Raw genomic sequence first — 25,168 nt, forward strand, 5'->3', positions numbered from 1 at the left:
AAAAGTAGGCCATGCCTGTCAGTTTCAAGCCTCCAACATGCTGAGGTGAGAGAGACATCTGGACAGTGTACCTTCAGATAAAGTAATGTAATAAATTCTGCAACATTTGAGTCACAGTTGTCAGCTCTGTTGTAGTGATGCATGTTTGGTGTACTTTTTGTGTGAGAGCTACATCTGTCTTTCAGCCAAATTCTTTACATACTTCATCTGCCTAATTTGGAAAATAAATGTGCATGTCAAATATTTGGTAAGAGAATGTCAGCACAAAGTTTTCCTGTTACATTGTCTTCCTATGCTGACGAAACAGAAAACTGTTATGCAACGTTGTGACAGTTTAATAGGCTGCTGGCGGCCTAAATGATTCATAGGGCTTTGGCTTAATAAACAACTAAACATTGTCCTGAATCCATGTGAAAAGTTGTCAAAAACCAAAACAACTTTGAAAAACCTTCAGGACGTCGAAGGAACTACTTCAATGGAGTCCTTTATATTTTCTGAAGGGAAAACATAGAGATGACTTTTGTTCAGTGAGTTTTTTATTCTGTTTGCAGCTAAACAGATAATTTAGAAAACATTTTGCTGTTTTTCTGCTTGTCCGGTTATCCTTATTCCAAAACAAGCTCAATTGTTGGCTTGCTTTTTCTTGCTGTGACTCTAAGTGCTGTATACACACTTCCCCTCAATGACAAAGGAGTGCTTCAAAGATTTATGTGCTTTCACAAAGACTAAAGGGGCATGGACGAGTAAGTCACCTTACTATATTTTTGTTGTGTCGCTTCTTTTTAAAACATCCTTCATCTCCACAGGATGCTCTTCTTCTCTCTTTCTCTCTCACATTTACATTCTCTGGTCAATTTCCTACCAGTGTGTGCCTTTCCCGCAGTTTCTTCTTCTTTGGTCTCTTCGACCCCTCGCTCTCCCCGCTCTGTCGGCTTCATTGCCTTGGCTTCATTCAGCTGCCAGTTCGCATGCTGGCTGCAGTGTGACATTCAGGGACAATTGAGTCGTAGCAGCTTTAGATGGGGACTGTGGCGTTTCAGACTGACGTTTTTGACAGATGGCAGAGTCGTGTGTTTCCTGAGATCTGCCAATGTGTTTCTCTGCTTCGCCGTTACATTATACACAGTCATAACAGGAGTATAAATTTTGCCACTCATGCATAAAAATAATAAAATAATTGCAGTGAATGGAAGATATGAGAAATCTGAATGGCAAAAAAGGAGTATATCTAGAATTAATTAAATATCTACCTAAAGAGTTAAATAAATGAATATGAAACATGTATGATGTTTGCAATATCTAATTCCATTCATTTAATATTTGATGGAATATTTTCTGTATTGTTCTTCTAAGAATTTTGTAATTTATCATGTGCGGCTTTTCAGATGGAAAACAATAAATTTAAAATACTCTTTAAAATCAAATTTTTATGGTCTTTTTATTAAATGTTTAACTGTCTTTAAAGGAACAGCATGTCACGCTTCTGTTTCCTGTTAATCTTGTCAATCTTCCTTTGTGCGTTCATGTTCCGTTTGAATGAACAAAGGCAATTCACATCAAACAGGTTAAAAGTGAAGATGTTAAAATGAGATAAAATATTCTAAATGTGTTGCTGCTTTTTGTTTAGTGCGGCAAAAGTTGTAACGTACAAGTCGTGTCCACCGTAATAGAAAGAGAAGAATAAAATCATGTCTCATCGTTTACTAACAAAGGACGGATTTCTTTTGGTTTGCTTGTTTTTTTTTTTTACTTTGGTTATCCAAAGTCTTGGTGACTAGTCAGTGTCTCAAGTGGAGTTTGAGGGCTTAATTTAGCTACATTTGCAAGAAGGCTAATGAAGTTGAGCTACTAGGAATAAGTGGTAGTTAAGTTAAAGTTCACTCCAAATCAGAGTCAAGCTGATATCTAGTTAAGTTTGAGCTAATGGCAATTAAAATTATTAAACCAGCTAATCAGCATCTAGCTAACAGCTACACTGACTCGTTGTACTTTACCAGTCCAGTATTTAGTGACATGACACAAATTGTCTTCTGAAATACTGTATATCTTTGAAATTATTTTAAATGTAATGGTGTATTAGATGTTTTTTAATGTAAAAAACTGACTGGGGTGAACAGTCATAATTTAAGACATGTCCAACCGTTTAGATGTAAGAGGTTTGTCAACAGTGTAAAGAATATGATCCTTTTGCTCAGAAATGCATTGGCTGGTTCAAAAAGCACTACAAAGACAAAAATGAATAAACCTGATCTGGTAAAGACATTATGTATGCAATGAGGAGAAACGACGCATAATGGGTTGAAGCCAATGCAGAGGAGAAGACTGGCAAAATGTATTCATGATTGATTTGGAAAAAAAAAGACTGTTGTGGGCAAAATAATAGTCAGCTGTTGTGGCAAATTTTGACACAAAACACAAGAAACCAGCAGCACAGCAGCAGATTAAACCTGGCATTCATTGTTAAAGTCAAGACTTGACTGCAGCAGAAACTAATTTCCTTTGCACCAAAGCTGACTGATGGACTCAAGGAACCTTATTTTACCCTATAAATGTTTTATTCCCAGATCCTCCAAACTAATAGCTGCTTCCCCTTTGTCCGTCTCCTTTCCCTGCACACATTTCACTCACCTTACTCAACCTTTCCTCAGCTCTCTGATGGGATGAAAATGTAAAATAGCCTTGACTTTGTTCTTTAACTTTTTCTTCATATTATTGGTAGAAAAAACTCTGGATCTATGCAGGGTTGGAGTCGGGGTTTAAGCTCAGGGGTTTTGCATTCATTATCAGTCCACTTATTATGAAAAAGCAAATTCGATGAATTAAGCAAAAGATCAGTTACTCTCACTTGTAAGTAACCAGCCTCAATATTTTAGTTAAAATTCTTTACTTGTAATCTTCTTTTTTTCCTATTTTTTGTTATTATTGGTGGCATCCATTTCTTTTACAACTTTAAAATCATTTGACACCAATGGATAAACACTTCAAATATTAATTATATAAGAAAAAATGAATAAAAAAAAACTTAATTGTGGGCAAAATGGGAGATTTTTGTTCTTGTACACTTTTTCAGATAAGTACATTAAAATCTGGTGGTACAAAAATTCAAAACACAAAGCTTTTTGTTTGGCTCTCATCATTTGCGTGAACAGAAATTAACATAATTTTTGCTGAACAAATAAAATTATTAATTTAATTAATCAAAAAGGATAGAAATTATAAAGCTTCAAGTTTTTTAACTCAAATTTTTCCAATTGTTAGTCTGTTTCATATTGTCTTAAACATTTCACACAAATCAAAGTTTTTGTAAGTCGATCAATTCTACAAAAATAATTATTTCCCTCTTTAAAGAAAGATTGCAAAAACTGTCACTGCTTTCTCAGCAGATTTTCCATTGTTTATAGATTTTACTTGTGAAATGATGTGTAGTTATTTATTTATATGAGTCTGGAACTGCTGAAAAATCAGTTTTTTAGCCGACAATTGGTGCTTGGATTCTATGATTACCGCTGATCTTACCACTATTGGACCACTTTCATACATTCTCTTGCTGTTGAGAATTCATGAAAGTGGTCCAGTGGTTTAACAAGTAGGAATGAATCCTGAGGACATGCGAATAAAACTGTCACATTTAAATCCACTGTGTTCTTGTGGTAAATTACAAAGGGGAAACCTTTTTTTTTTTTTTTACTTGATATTCTACACGTCTCGTAACAATAAAGCTGAAGTGAAAACAGGTGAGTGTCTCTCCAAGAGGCAGTTTGTGTTTCTTAGTGCTATAATTACGCTTTATAGAAAAGTTTTTCTTTTAATATAACACTGAGAGTCTGGAGCAGGTGTGTGCTTTCTGTTTGATTATAAAAAGCAACCCCCCGCTGTGTCTGTGTATCATACCTGCGTGATGCTGAACACACGTCTCTCTGTTTTTCTGACAACTGAGGAGATCTATTCACAGCTGCTTCATTGAGAAGCGAATGTGTGGGTTTTTTTGAGGAGAGCTGTCACTCAGCTTTCCGTTCCTTTTATTCTTTCGGTGTGAATTAGATTTGGCAAAGTTGAGCTCTAGTTTTATGTGATCACACGAGGGTTTTGCTGCTGCCAAAAATTCATTTTTCCCTTCACTTCACAGAGGAGTCTATGTTTATCTTGTCTTAATGATTCCAGGATTCAACACTTGTAATAACTCGTAAGCTTGACAAAAGTTTCACGTTTGCTTATTTTTCATAAAAACACACACTGAGCCACTTTTCCTGATCTTTTCTTTGTCCTTGCCTTTCTCAAATTTGCCGCCTCACCTGTCATCAATTCATCCATTTCTTCTTATTACGTGACTGCCTTAAACCAAATTCACGACTGTAATAAGCTACAACATAGGACTGTTTGCTGTGTGGATAAGGACTGCATATCCTTCTGTGTCATCTGCTTCATTTCTATCCGCCTCAACTCTTGCTTTGTGGATCTGCCTGCACTCCACTTCTCCACAAGCTGTGAGTGTCAGCTGTTATTCCATCAGTCCTTGTTGCTGCTTCTGTCTTGTTGTTCGACTCCATCCATTTGGCTGTCTCTTCTTCTCCCTGTCTCTTATTGTGAATGTCTGGCTCAGCCCTCCCACCCACATGCTCTCCTCAATAACCCTGTTTTGATTGACTCTGGTGACTGAAATGCCTTTTGGAGACAAGGAAATAGCGCAGTGCTTTAAATGTCTCAAAAACTCGATTTTGAGGAAAAATACCAATTTTAAGTTGTTGTTTTTTTTTTGTTTTTTTTTAAATGATGGCTATTTGAAACACCAAAGAATTGTCAGTTGCTCAGTTTCATGTAGAAGAATTTCTTTCTGGAAAATCTGGCTAAAAACATCTCTGGGTTCAGGTACTGTAACTATACATTCATGGTGTGCATGCAGTCTGCTGAAGAAGGTTTTATTTGATTGTCCAAACTTGCATCACACTGTCCACTATTTGAGACGAGAAAGTTGCAATAACTCCACACAATGCCAATTCGGATTCCCAAAGCAGTCTGTTGAGTTAAATCGGTAAAAAAAAAATTTCATAAGTTCAAACCTCATTATTTCCCTTCTCGTAACAGGGTGTTATTGTTTTCACCATCCATTCTATTCCTTATTCAGGAGTTGCCTGTGGGAGTTCAGGCAGCTCCTGATTATTGGTGTTAACTGAATTCGGACTCATGAATACAGATTTGGCATTTTAGCGGTCAGAGGTCACACATTTTAGCAAATAGTAGGTTAACAGTTGATGTTTTCAATCCAAAAGGTCAAAGACCAACGTCTCTGTTGGGATTTTTTTTCTACTTTACACAAACTAATACATAGACTGCAGTTTTATTTGTTGGCAGAGCAACACAACTACATGACAGTAATTCTATATTTTTAGATTTTTTTTTTTTACTTAATTCTCATTTGTGCATGGTAAAATGCTTTATGAATATTTGATTGATTTGTTTTATTCAGACAAATTTCTCGCTCCCTGTATCGACCCACTATTTGCCGGCTCTCTCACGCTCATCAGCATGATTTGCAGCTATTTATTATAACAGTGGGGGCCTGACTGTCACTTTCTATGGCTTGTTGCTTTTCTGACACGCCTCTCTGTGACAAGGGAAATGTCACTGTTATACATCAAGCAATTTGTTTGTTTGGTGGAAGTCAGTTTTTATTGTCTTTCCTTTGATTCATTTTCGTTCCTCCGTGTCACCCTATTGCCTTCGCCTCAGAGGCATAAAAGAAGCAGTAGGGTGGGTACAAGTGGCTCAGGACAAAATGACAGCCAAATAACTTCCACCTTCACAAACAGGTTTGAAATATACTCACAAACTCTTCTGACTTAATAAAGCAGAGTTCCTGCTGTTTTGATCACTTTGGCTTCAAACTGAAGCTTAAAATTACAGGATATGTCAATAAATGGTCCTTTCAATCATTACCTGAAGTCATCAGCTCAGATGCATTATGGTCACTAAAACCATAATGTAAAAATGATAGAAAGTCTATCAACTTTTCATTTTGTTTTGTAACACTAAAGAATAATTTACTGACACTTTTTTAAGTGAAATCTTACTCTTGTACATGAGGTATTAAAATGAATTTTTAATATCACATATTCAGTCACAAGGAGACAGACCAGACATTGTCTCAGGACTAGTTATTCTTGGAGACTTTCAAAAACAAAATTACAACCATTCAAAGTACATAATCCGAACATTATCCAGATTTCTGCTGCTCATTAGCTTCTATTTCACTTAATTCCATTAACCAAGCATAATATTTGTAGTGTATCCTATAACAAATTTACAGCAATTTAAAACTTGCAGTCAAAATTTAAAACACCTCAAAAAGACAGATTCATATTGCTAAACAGATGGTGTAAAAGATATATTGGTGAGATCTAGTGAAAAATAATTTCTCCACAAACTTTCATTATGCAGGATGATGGAGTTTTTAGAACAATACAGAATAAATGGTTGTTATGCTGAATGTTCACTAAAGTCTTGACTTTCACTCTTTAACAAAACTGATGTTAAAAGGTGATGCTCCTTAAAATAAAAGGCACTCTATTCAACAAAAATTAGAAAATGCTTTCACATCAAGGACACATTTAGTTCATTATCTGTTTGGAAAAAAAAAAAGTTTTTATAAGGTCTACATTGTTTTGCTGTTGAGATAAATCAGCATCAATCCTACCACTGATGTCTAACCAAAAAGATTTGAGCCAAAGCAGCATTTACTCATCGCTTTTCCCTTGGTACAACTGTTGGATTCCTATAAAATTGTATGCAAACAAATGTTAGATAAACAAAGAAAGGGAATGAATATCAAACCCACTCAGAAGGCAGCAAACAAAACCCAACAACAGCTTCAGGTTAGTGCCTCACAAAATCTTGAAGTCTTCAAGCCATCACCCTTGTAAAACCTGCAGATTAATCTCTGCTCCATGAAAAACACCTTTGCCTTTAACGCTGGCACTACAATAGATACCACGGTACCTCAAATACTGTTTTAACATTCGTGTGGGTGTATAGCCTCCTTCAGCTGTTTCTTTATTGGGAAATTTACTGCAGCACGGTCAAAGGTACTGTAAACAAGTAGCTCACTTTTATTGCTCCTTCTGCTTGACCCGACTCGTTTCACCTGTTAATGTAACATTTTTCCCTTTTAATGCTACAAACTTCCACGCAAACTATCCCAGTTTATAAGCTTGTAGTTTCTTCAATTTCCCAGGTTGAGTGGAGCTAAAGCAAGCACCGACGCCCTCTTGCTAATAAACAAGAATGTCACAGCTTTACTTTCTTTACCTACTTGGTTTAATTGTCACCAAGCAGGGCATCGCATGATGTAGAGATATAATGGTCACCCCATCTAGGAGGGCTATGGTACTCCGCGCTGCCATCCTGGCTTCAATTCCTTATTTTGTGATCTTTTTTGTATGTTTTCCCTCTTCTTTCCCTGCCCATTTAATTGTCTGGTAATTGTCAATTAAGGTCACCGGAGCCAGAAAATCCAAACAACCACGTCTCCAAAAAGTCCAGTGAACAAGTTGCAGCTGTTGATCACTGTAAGATCAACATTACCTTTGTTGGTTCATCTGGATAGTCTTGGTATCTGAACTTCCCAATGACAACAGTGAAGGAACTTTTGTTTGTGTTTTGTTCTAAGATATGTTAGTACATGATTTCAAGCTCATTATTTCCATGTATAAACCTGAATTAAACAGCGTGACAACCTTTATATTCCTCTCGATCTGACTGAGATGAAAATAAGCTCAGCAAACACGTTCATGGTAAAATCTATTGATCAATGCAGTGAACTTGTAAAAACAACAGTGACAACAATAACGACTGACTGGAATTTATGCATGACTGATTAATTTTTTTTCTTTTCACTCGTCAGAAATCTGCTCTGAACCACAAATATATGCATAACTGAAGCAGAAAGGGCCTTTCATACCCTGCTACAGGAAAGTCCAATTAGATTAATGGATGATGACAATCAAGCTCACAGGCATGAGACAGACGCTCTTTGCATGTCTGTTGTTAAAATGTCTCTTTCTTTCCACTTCCATCTCCAGTGTCTGAGATCTAGAGAAGAAGCATTTCACTTTGTCTTTGGTGGGTTGGGCTGCATTTCAAAGCCAGCCTTTCAAGATGAGTTATTTACTCTTGACAGACACTTGCAGAAGAACGGCAAGCCTAAGAGGGAAATAAAACTGGGAGTGTCTCACTGTGGCGTAAGGGGACGATGAGCAACACCTTTACTGCACCTTGATGTCGGTTCTTCAAGGATTCAGTTGAGTTTCTCCTTTAGGGGATCGGTTTGCTGGAGATCTGGTAACTGTGATCTGCAGCATCAGTTCCGTCACATTTACCTCATGAATTTGGGCATGCTGAACCTGTGGGGAGTCTTCTCATTGCTGGTTGAAGGTCGCTCAGAGCAGTACTTTATTGAATTCCAATTACCCTGCAGCTAAATGTCCCACACAACACAAACAACCCGTTTTCATCCATCTATTTAGACTTTACCTAAGATTTTTTCTCCATTTATAGATCAACTTTGAGTTCATTAAAGAATAACAATCAATTTAGTCTTCATCATATACAACAAACAAGAAGATTAACCCACAATAATCTAATGTAAATCATCTTTCAAACCATAATATGATAAATATACATTCATAGAAGCATCATATGGGTTTTAAAACAGACAATGTTCTGATTTATGCTCTATTTTATTTATTTCTTTAGGGGAATCGCACTGCGGCTGCACCACAATGGCTGGGACCATGTCAGTCCTCCAGCCCCTGCTGAGGGCCCTCCTGCTTGCAGAGTACCAGCACCACCAAGTGGAGAAATAGATTATTACAGCCCTGTTCATGTCACTCTTTCCTCGCCTGTGGAATATTACAAGGGTTATTTAATCACTTATACAAATATGACATCCCTGAACAGACTCACTAAGATTTAAAGCAGCCGAGGTTTGATGAACTATTGGAGAATTGTTAGAAACGGGATACTATGTGAAGTGATGAGGAAACCAGTTTATGAATGAATGAAAATGCCTAGATTAAGAAACAAAATACTGTGCTGTTATTTCAGATATAGCATTCTTATAGATTGAAAATGTATTCATCCCAAAAAAGGAAATCCACTTATCTTGTAGCACCAACTACAAATTTAAAAAATGCAATAAGTAAAAACAATTAAGCTAAAAGACATAAAATAAGCTACACATATGGTATCAAAGAGCATTGAATTGTCCAATTGCCCTATGAATAAAATATCTTTTTAACCGCTCAGTTCTCAAGTATAATGAGCACAAGCTAAATGTGAAACTGAGTAAATGAAAAAGCAAATGAAAAAGCTGTGCAAATAACAGCAGCTATGTAAACACTTGCTGACTTTGTTGAGTGCGGAGATTCTCATAGAGTCTTAACAGGTGCTGAGAGGAGGGATCTTCAATAACACTGCTTTGTGTGATGACTCCAGTTTATTGGTCAGGTGAACACCCAGATACCTACAAGAGTCCTCTGTCTCAGTATTAGTTCCTTGGATGGTCTCCTTACCTAAAGCTCAGTGGAAACTTTTGTAGGTTAACTTTTTCGAATGTTTTGCGTCTACAGTATTCAGAGAGCCACATTGATTCCAGAAAAGTGCACACCGTTGTCCATATCAGTGTGCATCCAACCCTAATATGATCCTGGTGACATCCAAAAACACTTTCTCCAAGAACATGTTCATCTTTTCCTGTTCTAGTCCTGTCCCTGTGGTCTTCCTTCTTCATAGTCCAAGATTTAAAGGAGGACTTCCTTAGGTTTGGTTGCCAAATATTGACCATATAGAGTTGGAGATCCTCAGATTTTGTTTCAGACTTATCTGGTGAAAAATCAGCTGAATGAAAAGAAAAGCTAATGGTCAACACTCTGCTCCAACATCTGAGGTTTCAGGATTTTATAGATTATCAAAAAGACGATTCCCAAGACAAATGGCTAAAACAGCAATTCGTTTACTGGCTTTTCTGTCTCAACCTTAGAAACAGTAATGAGCGAAGTGACGTTGCTGTGGTTCTGAAACCTCACCTGGATGCATCCCGGATGATTCCCTTTGGAGGTTTTCAGGATTCATTTCACTATTTGAAAGTTTTTCTTGGACCCGCGTGTTCCCTACCTTCAAGTCATGTTAAAAGTCGAAAGATTGATGGAGGCTCAGATTTCACAAATTGACTTGACAGCCTTGATGGATGGAAAACCTGAGGGTCAGCTAGTACATTTCCAACCAAACTGTGATGTAGACCACACATTTCTCATGTACACCTCTAGAGAATGTACATCATCTAATGCAAGCCAGAATTAAATGCTGCCAGTAGCAGCTAGCAGACTTTAATTGTATGTATGGGGTCTTGTATGTTATTTAATTCCGTAGTTTTTTGGTGAGTAAAAAATCATCAAAATCCTGGTAAAGGTCAAACAGTTTTGTTAGTCTTCCTGTACACCCACTCCCAGCACCCACCGCTTTGCACATAAGCAGCTAGTTGCAGAGACTCAACATTTTCTTCTGACAGCCTCCAAAGCCGACACCTTTTGAAGGTAATCACTCTTATTTCAGATCTCAACATATTCTTCCTTCCTCCCAGCTGTTTCTTTTACTCTGCCGCTCTTTTCCCCCCTCAGATGCAAGGCTAGGAATGAAGAAGTGCTTGGATCAATAATATTGAAACTGCTACTCCTTGGAGAATGAATCTTGTAATAAAAAATTAGTCTCGAAAGCAAGGATTAAAACTGTAAAGAAAGCCTTTAAAAAAAAGGTGGGAGGAGGGAAAGTAATTTCATGTTCACTTACAACTAAACCTCCTTTTTCCAAGGATTTTCTTTTTTGTACATATTCTGCAGACTATCTGTTTTCTTTGTTCTAAATCTAGAGTTCTGTGGGTGTGGATGTGGATAGAGGGAAAAATGAGTGGATGTAAAAATACATGGATGGGTAGATGATGAATGGATGGATGAAACAATACATAAATGGATAGATGGAAGAATGAATTAAAGTGGATGGATGGAATGAAACAATGGATGATGGAAAATATACATGTATTGAAAAATACATGGATGAGGAAGGAAGGAAGGAAGATGTAGGAAAAGTCATAGGTCAAAGGAGGGTAGAAGTTGGTGAAGTGGAGGAATAGACTGATGGACGGATGAACAAATTATGCATGTTTCAATACATACTACTAATACTAAACTAATCCATTCTGGTTTTATCATCAGAGGACTTTCTCATTGTGTTCCGAAATCCTGTCTTTGTTCTTTGTTATGCTCCTCGTCTACAAGCCTCCATTCAGGCTTCTACACATATATCTGTTTGGGTTTTCCCATTTCAGTCTGTGTTCACTGGCTGGAGAGCTTCCTGACCCTGAGAGGCTCAACAAAGCCAATGTTTGTGGATGAATCAGAGTGCAAAAAGAAACATAGATGCCCTACAGCTTGCTCCTTCTTTTCAAGACCCTGAGAACATTGTGTAGCAGTCAGAAGTGTTTCACTGCTTAATGTAGTGTGTTTGTGTGCAGTTTGTACTTTAACTGAGATATTGGATTGCTATTAGGGGCCGCTGCCTCCAGCTTGCCTTCTCTACTCTATTAACCACCTGCAAACTGGACAACTCCATCTTCTCTGGTTCCTCACTCATACACAGGCCTTGTTCTGTCATTTGACTAAGCAGTGCTGTACATCTGGTCTAAATAGGCCATCTGTCCTGCTTATTTATCCCTTCTATCCCAGTTTTTTTTCCCTTCTACCCCCTCCTTGGCACGGCAAGTCCGAGATTAGACTAGTGGCTTTTAGTTTCAGCCTGTCCGTCTGTCTCTGGACAATTTATCTCTGATGGCTTCTCAACATTTGCAGTGCCAGTCAGAAATTTACACACACTCGTCATTCGTGCCATATTAATGTTGGGCTTTTTACTGATGAATTCTTCTGGTGGTACCATGTGTGGGTAGCGATATTACTTTTGTTCTTATTTGTTCTGTTTTGGTTAATCATTTGTTTGATTGAGCAGGACAATTATTCCCTCTGGTTCTGAATGCTGTCCTGCAGGAGGGATTTATGCTCTCACCTTTTTAAATTCCAGACATTTATGATGTGTAACCATAGCAATAAGGTGTGTTTTGTTTTTTGTTTTTTTAAACAACTGGGAGGAGCGGATTCACATCCTTAATGCTCAAATAATACCTCATATGATCCCAAATCCCAGAGAAGTTTAAAAAAATTAAGCTTCATGGATGCAGAGCAGGACCAAACTTCCTCCTTCTCTCTGCTCATTGAAAAAATGGCCATGTTAAATGTGCCAAATGTAAATAATTTCTCATGTATGTATAAATTGCAATGCATAGAAAGCCTTTCTTCTAAGCTTCTTCTTACTTGAACTTTTGCTTCTCATTTGTTGTTTTATGCTCAGATAAGCATCTTATTTTTAATTATTTCTCTTCTTCACCACGAGGAGATTATTTCTAGATGGTCTTGTCATGTTTTTCTTTGGACTTTGGCTGGTTTTCCTCTCGTATTGCTGCTTAAGCCAGACCTATGTAACATTCAGGCTGTCAAGCTCGAAAAATAAACAAGTATTTAACAGATATCTCAGCAAAGGATTAATTTTAAATGACCGTCTTCACCATTTTCTTACCTGCAGCAGCATGTCACTAACTCAATTTGTCTTTATGCATTTACCAAATTGAAATAAAATGTAAAAAAAACAGTTGGAAAGACAGAAAACTGGATTTTAGCACCAGTAACATTGCAAAGTCTGTCAATTCCTTATTTTTTTTTCCCTAACCCCTCCATTTCTTAAAGACCTGCCTTTCAGATTCAAAGTGAAACAATATAGCAGCAGGCTTAAGTGTTTATCACAGTTCATGCCACTATGCTTGACATGAATAGAACACAGATGTAGCAGCTCTTGCAAGCTATACTGTTAAGCAAAACGAAAAACGTGGAAAGTAATTGTGAGGTTATTCATTTTAAAGCATATTATGTATTTCTACATAGGGGGGAAAAGCCTTGAGGAAAAAAAAAAGTCTGCACACAAAAGGTCTGGATTCAGTCAGTATTGTTAGAGAAACACCAGAAGTCCCTGCAGGAAAAGACTTAAAACTCATGAGAGGGGGAGAGAGACGAACAAGAGAGGAAAATGAGCCGGGAGGAAGAACTTTCTTGTAATGAGTACGGCAACGCACTGAGGAAGGAGAGGGTGAGTTCAAGGTTGTATCCAGAGTTAAAGATTGTCCTGAAAGACCAACCACAGACTTCCTCAGGGTTTGTCTGAGAGGGAGGAGGGTGCATAACCATGTGTAGAAATGCTTTTCTGGGAAATTTCTACTAGTCATTCATGCATATGTCCAGAAACTGCTCAACAATTTAGAATATCTCCAAAAAGTTGAATTAATCCACCCATTCATTTTAAAAAGTTAAATTTATAGAACACTTGGGCTCATAAAAGTGACACATTTCAAGCATTTATTTTGTTTATTACGCTACCTGTTGGCAATATTCGCTAGATGTATTTAAGTGAAGTAAAGAAAGAAATTAATTAGCTTCAAGTGAAACGGTGAGTTTCCCAAAAATGATGAAATGATTGCCTTTTGAACAATTGTCAAATTAAGCCACATTTTGCCAATGATTGTAGGACAGACCAGTTACGAGATACCAGTCATAACATAATGTCAGTGTTATATATTTGTACTGCTATTACCTAATATTGGATTTTCATTAGTCATAATCATCACACCTAACACAAAACACCTATTTTTTGTAATGAATTTACGAAAAGGTTTCACTAATTATAGAAATAAATGTTTTAATGACATTAAAACATCTAATTTTAACATTTTGAAATCATTAGTAAAATAATAAAACTTGCTTTAACTGAAAAAGCTGTAAGTGGATGAGAAGCACCGTTTGGTAGTGTATATAAGTCTCGGCTCTTTTGTTTTGAGAACCGAGCCAAATGATCCGGATCCCCTAAAAAGAAGCCGGAATGCCCATGACTACCCGGAGGGGGGCGGCGGTTACTCGTTTCCATGACGACGTCCTGACACACTGAGAGTGGCTCAGGTTTAAATGGAGGAAAGAGAAGAAACAAATGCGATAAAGTTATATCAATAACGCGCACATGAGCTTTTAAAAAGTTTTTTTTTCATGGTTTATGAGAACAACCGAAAGCTGCTGGGTAACTTAAGCCTTTCTAAACTGCTGAACGCTGAAAATATCAGCAGTTACTTTGAAACCACTGAACTTTTACGTCTCCTGCATCTTTCTGTAAGCTAACCGCAGTTCACTAGCTATTCGATAAGCTCCAAATGTACAAGTAACGGCGATAGAAACGGTCGTCGTGCATTGCAGGCACACTGATGCCAAAGGATAACGCTTAATAAGAAGCAACAACATGGAAGACGATCACATTAACAACATCCGTCAGGTAAAGATCAATTAATAATCACAATTCACTTTATGTTTGAACAGAATCGCTAACTACCTGTTGTTGTTGTTGTTGTTGTTTTTAACGTTTTTATGTCCCGTTTCTAGAGGCTTATGAGCTGCGTGTGTCTTTCTGGAGTCACTGAGACGTCATGGACAGAGGAGAACATGACTACCCTGGATCAGTTTATAGTGGACACTTCAATTGGATCTGTGGTGGTCTATATCGACAGATCAAACGTTCTTCAGGTGGACTTCAGAACCCCGCCTCCGGTTAGTTTCCCTTTGTTGTACTCTTCAGATTGGCAAAGAAAAACAGAGTGTCTTCAGTCGGAGGCATCTTCAAATCGTTGTAATACAGACTGCTACAGGAGGTCTATTTTTCTTTCTTTCTTTTTCTACTCTTTAGTTAAATTTGATACATTACATTTTTCTTTAGGATTAATAAAGTATTCTTGAAATGAATTATCAAAAAAACTGATGACTTATTTGTGTTATAAGTGTGACATCATTAGATACGTAGGTGTTTAAAATTCAGCATCTATTACTGGCTCACACAAGGATTGATATTAGTCTTCATAATTTTTGAAGGACTTTCAAACAATAAAAAGCAACTTTCAGGATATTCTTTCACCCTCCTGTTAAAACAGGTTTTGGCCCAATCCACCTACAACATTGCCTTTGACACTGAAGTATACATGATCAACATTTAGTTAAATGATTCACTTTATGAAAAACATAGCAGAGTTCAAAATAAAGTACATTTGTTTCTGCAAAGCTCTTCCTACAATGGCATTTTAATCAGCTTGAAGGATGAACTTTAATTAAGCCATCTTAACACTTGGTTGTTGTCTTTTTCACCCAATCTGTACTAGAGTTGCCGCTGTGGCTGGTATTGTCGTCATGTTGGACAGATAGTCTCACCTTTGACTTTTAAATTCTTTAAATTAATCCAGATTATCACACCTCTAATCAAGATCTTGGAAGCTCTTGAGATTCTCCTGAACCTCAAGAGCTTGGTTCAATAGAACCAATAGAACCAAGCTTTTGAGCTTCAAGTGAAAAGGTGAGTTTCCCAAAAATGTTGGAATGATTGCCTTTTGAACCTCAAGAGCTTGTCTCAAGAGAACCAAGCTCTTGAGGTTCTCAGTGTTACACAACCTGAGATTCAAGCTGATTTGCTGGGGCATCAACTTCGAGAGATATTATGGGCCGTCGTAAATATTTCTCACTTACAAATGTTCTCACTGTAGAACGAGTGATTTTAAGTTATTTTAGAAACGTTTATGTAACCAACCCCAAATTGACGGTCTGCTACGATTCCTTCTTCAAGCTCCTCACTGAGGTCATTCTGGAAACCTACATCATAATTCTGTATATTTTGTCATCCGTATTAATATTTGTACTCTGCGTTTTATAGTTGATCGTTATTTGCCATTTCTCTTCATGCTCTGCATCTGAATGTTTTTCCAATTTTGTGCAGGGGGAGGCGATTGAGGGGCAATTCTACATCAGCCGAACGCCAGGAGCCATAATCACAGAGGAAAACTTTGATTTGGTGGTACAGTTCGACACAATGAGGGACGACCCCCTCCGGGTGCTGCTGCATTACATGACCTCCTTGCATTCCATTCCAGTTGCCTACAGCAGCTACAAGAAGAAGGTTAAGGATGAATATAGCAGGGACATGCATTACTTCATCTCTTGCCTTACTGGTGAGAAAAAAAAAGTTTTTTGTTTTTTTTTCTCTAGTTAGTACCAGTGTTGTTTATCACATGTTTCCATTCTTGAGCAGATGACTTGTATAAGAAGGTAGAAAGAACAGTTCTGTACATCCCAGTGGAAGGCCTACTGTGCTCTGCTGAGGAAGCCAGCAAGGACAAGAAGCTGGTGAACAGAATGGAGAGTGAGTTTAAGGTTTACAACGTAGTTTGTTTGTGAAAAGCAGCTTTTCACTGTCATCTGCCTTAGTAACTCGCATGAAAAGTTCGACATAATCCATAACCATCCAGACTGTATATTGTTAAACTAACCTGCTTCTCTTCAGGAAGAATGTAGACCCCATTTCCTGTTTTCTGACTCACCTATTACCTCTGCTCCAGTTACGATAATCCACTGGACAGATCAGATCAAAGAGTTACTGAACATCCAAGAAACCGTGGACAAGAGAGAACACTGTGGCCCGCTGCAGGAGATCGAGTTCTGGAAGAGTCTCTCCACCAAGCTGTTGGAGATCAGCAATCAGCTGCAGAAGCCAGGCGTCAAACACATCCAGAAGATCGTGCATCTGGCCAAGTCCTTGTACCTACAGCGCTTTCAAGAACTTGCTGCAGAAATACAGGTAAAACTGTTTTCCAGGCAGTGGATGGAAAAGTTTGCCTGGTCTTTATTTGCATTATATAGAAAAACATACAAACTATTTCTTTCTCTTATATTTCTTGTTAGATCAGTTAGGATTCCCCTCATTTGTTTGTATTTGCTAAATTCCAGAATGATAATTTTTGGGGTTTTTTTTACATCAGATGTTTACATACATTTCCTCAGTACTTGGTAGAGTTGCCTGTTGCAAGTGCTTCAAAATGGATTAAGGACAACCAGGAGACAATGTTTTATTATCTATTGATCTCATTATTCCATTATTTGATGGCCTAATGCTGAGGGTCATTAGCCATTTGGAAGACTCTTTTTAAGTAGGAAAACTTGATAGGCACTTTAGGTTTACAAAACAAAGGAATATGTCCTTTGAGAACCATAATGAGTTAAAATGTTTTGCTAATGTTATTAAAGACAGAAAGAAGTGATAATCATCACCTCTCCATAATATCTTTCTGCCCAGGAATGCTCAGTGCAGGCAGAGTCAAACCTGACCTTCCTGTCCATCCTTAAGAAGCCCTGTGAAGAACTTGCCCATCTCAAGCCACAACAAATTGCTTCAAAGCTGCGACACATCGTGCTTCTCATTCGAATCATCTGGGTCAACTCACCCTCCTACAACAGCAATGAGAGAATCGCCGGGCTCTTCTGCCAGGTACGCAAACATGTCTAATTTCCACCATGTGTGCTGGTGGCTTGGCTAAAATCTGCCAATGATAAAACCAAACCGCAACTTTCAGCCAAAATTCTGAGAGTTTCATTTGATGCGACGTTCCAAGTTGGCTGAACATTGAGTATTTCTTAAGTTGTTTCAGTCAGTTTGGAGCCAAAAATCTTCAGGTTCTTGCTAAAAAGATGGTGATGAAAAAGGATTTTATTTTTCATTTTTATATTGGGGACACATTCTACCTTTGTTACTGAGCAGTTGTTATCAAGTCATAATGTATATGATGAAATATACATTATGAGAAGATTTCTTTAACCACATATTACTTCTACAGGTGGGTATTGTTCTCTATCTACAGACGTTGGGGTTCCTGATAATATATTTGTCTTACAGTAAAATAATGCAACATGTTGGTGACATTAAAGGTGCCAAATGTTAAATCGTTTACCTCTGTCTTATCACTGGCAGAAAAACCCAGTACCAAAGATATGTAGACTTTTTATATTCTCTGTAATTATCGTTGCTAACTTTGACCAACGTGTCAGAATCTAAAACTCATGTTAGATTGTGGACAAAATCTTTTTGACTCGATTGTAACCCACTGTTTGGCGGGCCAAACGAGACAAAATTAAATCAATAAAAAAAATCAAATACAATCATTGTTCAATCAATTTTGTCCCTTTTGCTCTGCAAACTTTCAGATGAGTAATGAGATCATCCGTCTCTGCAGTGAAAACATCTCTCTGGACAGTATCTTTGAGGGCCAATTGTCAGCCAGCAAGCGAGTCCTCCACGACTGCATCCAGTGTTGCACATCCTGGAAGGACACTTACATGCATGTCTCAAAGCTTCATCACAAGTAGGACAAAAGTAGCCTCTCCGTTGAATTTCTGAAACATCCTCTGAGGCCAATGTGGTTAGAAATATTTGTTATGTAGATATTGTAAACCATTGCAGAAAAACTGATTGAACAATTAAGAGGTTGGGAACATTTAGGATATATTTACACTTGAAATAGATTTTTCTGTTTATATTTATTTTTATTTCTGCACATGCTTCCTGTCTTAACCAGGAAACTCTTAGAAGAATCTTAAGTTGAACACTTGCATTTGACAGTATCTGAAGTTTATTCGGTGGTGTAGCAATCTCCTCTGCGTCTCTCCTGGCAGGCATTCTCACAAAGGCTGGGTTCTGGACAAAACAAAGTTTTTTGTGGGGGTTGATGCCTTCATTTTGAGGCTCAGAAACCTGCTTGAGGTCAGTTTATCTTTGTTTGACTGTTTTTTTGTGCTGGTTTCGCTGAGTCATCGTTTCCGAATGATTTGAAGTAACCTCAGAAAACAGCAACCGTAGCCAGAAAGACTAAATTATGGGAGAAATTGAGAATCTTTGCTGTACCGGCAGCAAGAAATAATATTCCAATGAAACAGCTGCAGCTAGTTAAGGTTTATCCTGTAAGTCCTAAATGCAGCGCTGGCGATTCAGTCAAATTGCTTTACTGTAATTCCGCTATCTGAAAATTTCCAACAGTTTCTGGAAGAGATGACATTGAGCTTTCCGGCCAATTTTGGGTCATTACAGTAATTTCATCCCCACCGTAGCAGGGAGTGAAATTAATCTGAGGGTTAGGTACATTTATAGTAAATTGTGAAAATAACTTGGTAGATATTGAAAGTTCCAATTGTTATGGCTAAATGGGCAAATATATTTACTCACAGGACATTTAAAGAACTGCGTACAATTAAAATAAGCAAAAATATCCAGGTGGAGATTTGAAATTTAGGACATAAAGGGTTTTAAGCAGTGTTGTTGTTATTTGCAGCGTTGTTTTATTCATAATAACCCTTTCTTGTTGCTATTATTTATTACTTTTTTATGTGTTCCCATGATCCATCAGGTCTGTGACTGCCAGTACCAGTTTGCCCGTTGGGACGACGGCCAGCAAAGAGATATGCCCTGCTTCAGAGGCAGCACTGGACCAGAGCTGACCCGCAACCTGCTGAAGATAGAGACCAGCTTCAACCAAGGACTGCAGAAACTGCGCGCATTTGACAAGGGGATCCTTGATGTCCAGCATCCCACATGGAGTAAGGAGTTCAGCAGGTTGGTCTCCCTTGAGAAATCCTTGAATCTCTCTGGCAGCCTTTGAGAGATACCTTAAAACCTGCTCAAACAAAGCACTGCTGTTTCACCCAAAGCTCCTCCTGGGAGCTGTAGTACCCAGCCGAACTTCCGCCTCACAGAACGCTCCTTCCCCACACCTCCACATTCAACTCCTCTAGACTAGCGGCAGCAGCCATTGGCAAACACCCGGCGCAGTTGCCAGGTGTTTACAACTGTTCCTAAGAACATCATGGAGAAGCAGTGAGGTGATGACGTGCTGAAGGCAGAGAATGAAAAAGGGTAGAAACCTCTTAAAGAGGGTAATTTCAAGACGATGCAAAACTTTTGATTTATACAGTATTTTCATAACTACAGATGATAAAAGTGACTGAATTGTGCTATAAAAGCAAAATGCTGGTAATCCAGCAGGCACTTATATTTTTGTAATTTCATTATATCTTGATTTCCAGAAGATATGATCAGTTATTTAGATAACTGATTTTAGATAATAATCACTTTTATACACTTTCAAACAAATATTTTTAAACTATTCTTTTATTGTATAAGTTTGAAGTTATTCTCCCAGTATTTTTTTCACCAAAAAAAAACTGAATACAGATAAACAGCAACAAATTGAATTAAAATATCAATAAAGTTTATATCAGTTTAAACTTTAGTTTGTCCAAAACACATTTTTAATGTATTCAAGGAAAACATGAGCCATGAAAGATTTAGGGTGCCTTCAGACCAGCTTTTAGTTGCTTTAATCAAACTGATTCATTTCTTTGGAAAGTCTGGTTTGTTTGAGAAGATGTGGATGTGCAATCAAACTCTGATGTAGACCCAAAAAGCAAACTGGTCTGCCCAAAACTCCACATCTCAGTACGGTTAAAGTGGTCTCTGGTGTGGTTTGAATGCATGTGTGAATTCCAAGCAGACTAGATACCGCTACAAAAGCAAGAAGCAGAGTAAACCACATGGCATTCTGGGTAAATACAACCTAAATAATAATGTGGGACAAAAGGCTAAAATCTGACGCCACTCCATTTTTGTTTACATGTCATAAAGAGGGAGGTTGCGTTCATCTCTTCTTCAGAGGTTTTTATGTTATTTCCTTGTGGTTTTTGGTGCAGCGCTACGCAGTGTGAAAACGAACTGCACCAGCTGAAAATATAACAAATGTTGCAATTTTGGTCCTCAATCTACCAGACTGTCTTGTGTGAAAACACACTTAAGCTCTATGAACCAGCTGTGAAATTATGACATTGAAAAATGAACTTCCATTGTTTTCCTCTCATGACTCAAATTATTTCTGATTTTTGAATGTTTAACTTCACAAATGTCCTCCATGTCATTTCTCCCTTTAGTTTGTTGCAGCAGTTTTACAGATTTTAGCATTTTAATTTTGGAGCAAAGAACTAAAAGAGCTCAGCTTCGAAGTAAAAATGGGTGGAGTTGATATTCTGCATCACTCTGCTACAAGTTGACTTGGGTGATGTTCATGTCTACTTATATGTGATGGTTTGCCATTTTATTAGGTTTTGCACATTTGTGAAGGATCTGGAAATGATGACCCAAGAGTTGATGAACTCAGCGTTCCGGACCGTGAACACAGTTCAGGAAGGAGTCAGGCTTCTGGACATTTTCAGTCCGATGTCCACACGCAAGGTGTTTGACGAACACACACGACATCTTCATTTTTACTCAATGGAAAACCTGTTTGTTCTCTCTGACGTTCTCTTCTCATGTTGATCTGCGCCGTCACAGGCCATACGGCGCACAATGGAGGAGAAATCAGAAGAGGTGTACAGCATCTTTAGCAAAGAGCTTAAAGTGGTGAAGGACACATTGGAGCAAAAGGGTCGCTGTTACCCTGATCACATCCCACAAATTGTGGGGCAGGTCATGTGGGCCAAAGCTCTCAAGCAGCGCCTAGAAAAACCCATGAAGGTACATCTATCAGGCTCTTTTTTGCACCGAAATGTAATAAAAACTAATTTCTTACCGTTACTCATGGTCTCTTCCAGATCCTTAAGAAGTGCTCCTTTATGCCGGAATCTCCCAGCCGCAAGGAGATCATTTTTAACTTTGCTCAGATGAACCATATGCTGGATGAGGTGGTGAGGAAAAACTTCTTTGAATGGACCCAGAACTTGGATGGACAGTACCTGAAGAAACTGCAGCAGACTCTCTTGGTGCGCCTCAAGGGCACTCCCTCCAGGCTGGAAATCAATTTTGACAAGTATGTCAAATTTAGTAAAACAGAAAGAAATGGTCATGAATTTCTATGCGGTTAGAATTGAGTTTCTGCTTGGGTGTCTGGTTGTAGACAGCAATCCTTTTCAGTTGCATGGTTTGGCTTGAAAAATAAAATTAATCTAAGAGCATTAATGTTAGGCACAAACACCGATATAAAACAACACACACAAATATAAAATACATCGTAATTTACAAAAAAATCTGGAAATGTTATACTTTATATGTCAAATACCACAGAAACCAACTAACTCAAAGTTTATGGATGTTATTAAATGACAGAGCTTCTTCTCTTTCTACCATATCTTACCAAAACCACCTGTTTAAAAATTAGTTGAGTTTAATCTTGAGAAGCTCAACCTTAGGCTCCATTCACACAGCAGGCAAACTCAAAATCAAATTTCTTCCCCATGTGTGACCCTCTTCTGATATTTCATGGCAGTCTGAAGGCCCATTTTCAACTTTTCAACCACCCAGGTCCAACTCTAAAATGCTGGTTGCTTTCGGGTTGCAAACCTTTCACACAGAAACCTGATTGCGGTGACCTTTAATTAGTAGTATGAATAACCAGGCATAAAGAAGAATAGGATTTCAGGAAAAAAAAAAAGGGATTGAGCATCCAGACCTACTGACAAAACCTTTTTCAACAGACCAACAAAAGTCCCAGACCAGTTAGAGCGATCATAGTCCTGAAATATATCTTCACTGGCTGCTTTTCAATTGCCAGGTAGTATTGAGCCTATGTATTTCAGCTTCCCCAGCTGCATTTTCTTTTGAATATTTAAATATTCTTTGTGGAATAACCCGTGATTAATCTGTGTTTTATAACACTGAACTGGCAAAACATGGATCAGAACCACAAACAATGAACATTGTGATAATACAAAGTTTTCAGATTACAATTGAATTGAAAGTATCAATAACATTTGTATTCCCATAACTAATGAAAATACTGTATGTCAAACACTGTTTGATCCAGCAACTTGTTGAGGCTGTTTTCTGAGATCCAGTACTGGGACCGAATGAAGTTTGAGATCCCACAGATTGTGTCTGACATGTACCAGAGCAGGGAAGAGATCCGGCTCCTCCGGGAGAGAGTGCTGCTGCTCATCAGGAACTACAACAGGTCTCATCTATACTTCCTTCAACTGTAGATCACAGTACACCCTCCTTCAAGTTACCTATAAGCCATTCAACATTTTTGTTTTAATTTATGCAATAATTTTTGTTGTTGTCAGGATTATTGGAATGCTGTCTGCTGAAGAGCTGGGGCTGTTCCGGGAGCGGATCCGCTTCCTTGACAAGAAGGTGGAGCCCGGCATGGCCAAGTTGCTTTGGTTGTCCCAAGGAGCTTCGAACCATTTCATCAACGATTCCCTTCTCCACATTGACAAGGTTTAACACAAACCTCACTCAGTAGCTTTTGAATACAGTGGAGTCATGGAGATTAGGCACAGTGACTGCTGGCAAATTGCAACAATCCACCAATACTTGAGACAACCACTAAAAATGCTTTAAGCTGCCTATTTCAACAGTTCTAACACTGAATATACCTTAATATACCTCAACACACAACAGAAATTGTCTACCATAGAAGCTAATATTCACAGGCTTCTTTTTTCTGCTCTTGGGATTACAGCCTACTTTGATTTCTTTAATAAAGCGGATGCCTCCTTTTCTCTCTTTTCATTACTTCTCCAGGTGCAGTCTGTCATTGATGGTTACAAAGTTTCCAATCTGTCCATCTCCAACCTCTGTAGGCAGATCAGTGAAACTTTGCTGGTTAAAATAGATGGGAAGACAGTCTACAGGTAATAAGTTCTGATTTCTTCTTTGTTGTGTCACTATGATGGCACACTAACCAAACACGGAATCGTTAAGAAATGAATCGGCTGAGTGGTTCTGTCATTCCCCCAACCCCTGCTGTTGGCTAGAAACCTGGAATTCGAGGAGGACCAGAATGCTCACCAGCAGAGCCGCCTCCAGGTGCTGCGCTCGGTACACCAGGAAATTGTTAATATCATGAGTCATATTCACACCACCTTTGCTGGCGATGGAGCTGAGGTTGGAATTTTGTTTTTATGCTTTTCTATGCTTAAAAATCACTTTCTGAAGTATTAAAGTATTAAGTGTGCTTTTTAAAGAAATATTTAACAAGTATGTTAAAAAAGTGCTATGTAAAGCAAAGAATATTGACCCAGATCTAGACTGCCTTTCAAAAGTATTTACATCCTTGAACTTTGGACTTTTTGTTACATTACGGCCTCAAACCTCAAACCTTGCATTTTATTCAGCATATTTTGCTGCAGTTTCCGAGACAAGTGTTCACTGATGTATATCAGTTAGATTCTTGAGACAAATTTACTCAGTCAGATTTTATAAAAACTATCTAGAAGCATTTTTTTTAAGTGTTGGCACAAATTCTTAAATGCATTTCGATGTGCACTTTGACTAGACCACTTCAGCTGATTAATACGCTAAAATCTATATCTTTGATGTATGTTGTGGGTCCTTGTTGTACTGAAAATTCTACTTCCACCCCAGCTTTAAGTCTTATGCAGCTTCTAACGGATTTTTTTTCCATCCGCCATTAATTCAAGCCAAATATGCTATGTTTTCTTTGTTGTAGCAGGCTACAGATACCTGACATTCTTCCAGCGTTGGTCTTCTTTTTGCCATTCTTCAAATAAATCATAATATCTAACCTAATTTTTGTGGCATGCATGGCTAGTACCTAACCTGTTAACAGATTCTTCCATCTCAGCAGTGGCTCTTTGCAGCTCATCCAGAGTTAATATAGAATCTCTTAAAGGGCTAGCCAACAAGGGGTATAAACACAGTTGAAAGGCTCCGTATAAATAGATCTAAATAAATGTTTCAAAGATAAATCCTTCTTTTACTCCCGAAAGATAATTTGCTGTCCACAAATGTGTACTTTCTAAAAACTTGAGCTCTGACGTTGTAGGTCCAGGAACATTGGGAGTCATATTCAGAGAAGGTGGACCATATAGTGGAAGAGGCATTCCGGTTCAACATCAGGGACTCTATGAAGAAACTAAGCAGAGCCATCAACGGGGACAGCAAGACGTCGCCCAGTCCGCTGTTCAAAGTGCTAGTACTTCTGCGGCAGGCGACTCCACAAAGCGTGCCAAAGGTAACGCAAACTCACACAGCCTTTTAAAACTACTGTGATGTTGTAAGCTAGAGATTTTTCTTCAAACAGGTCAACACCCACAATGACTGTTATAAGAAAAATATATTTTTTTAAAGGGACAGTATTATATGAAGTTAGAGTGTTATTCCTTCA

The 25,168-nt window shown here is 38.1% G+C and overlaps 1 protein-coding gene across 3 annotated transcripts in view; it reads left to right on the forward strand.

Annotated features, from left to right (window-relative positions):
- The first annotated feature begins 14,083 nt into the window (after positions 1–14,083).
- Positions 14,084–25,168, forward strand: part of dnah2 (dynein, axonemal, heavy chain 2) — a 59,758-nt gene continuing 48,673 nt past the window's right edge. The window contains exons 1-17 of one of the 3 annotated variants that reach the window (XM_055051049.1): positions 14,084–14,463; positions 14,571–14,735; positions 15,946–16,177; positions 16,258–16,368; positions 16,565–16,803; positions 17,299–17,490; positions 18,204–18,361; positions 18,672–18,759; positions 19,400–19,605; positions 21,144–21,273; positions 21,373–21,555; positions 21,633–21,847; positions 22,841–22,987; positions 23,100–23,256; positions 23,563–23,672; positions 23,796–23,925; positions 24,827–25,015. In XM_055051049.1, coding sequence (XP_054907024.1) covers positions 14,431–14,463; positions 14,571–14,735; positions 15,946–16,177; positions 16,258–16,368; positions 16,565–16,803; positions 17,299–17,490; positions 18,204–18,361; positions 18,672–18,759; positions 19,400–19,605; positions 21,144–21,273; positions 21,373–21,555; positions 21,633–21,847; positions 22,841–22,987; positions 23,100–23,256; positions 23,563–23,672; positions 23,796–23,925; positions 24,827–25,015 — 2,685 coding nt within the window. In that variant the 5' untranslated portion in view covers positions 14,084–14,430. Of the gene's footprint in view, positions 14,464–14,570; positions 14,736–15,945; positions 16,178–16,257; positions 16,369–16,564; positions 16,804–17,298; positions 17,491–18,203; positions 18,362–18,671; positions 18,760–19,399; positions 19,606–21,143; positions 21,274–21,372; positions 21,556–21,632; positions 21,848–22,840; positions 22,988–23,099; positions 23,257–23,562; positions 23,673–23,795; positions 23,926–24,826; positions 25,016–25,168 lie in introns of those variants that run through there. The other 2 variants (XM_055051050.1, XM_055051051.1) reach the window with 2 other exon arrangements.

This window comes from Poeciliopsis prolifica, unplaced genomic scaffold (genome assembly GCF_027474105.1).
Source record: "Poeciliopsis prolifica strain line A6 unplaced genomic scaffold, Auburn_PproV2 SCAFFOLD032, whole genome shotgun sequence".
Taxonomy (NCBI): Eukaryota; Metazoa; Chordata; class Actinopteri; order Cyprinodontiformes; family Poeciliidae; genus Poeciliopsis; species Poeciliopsis prolifica.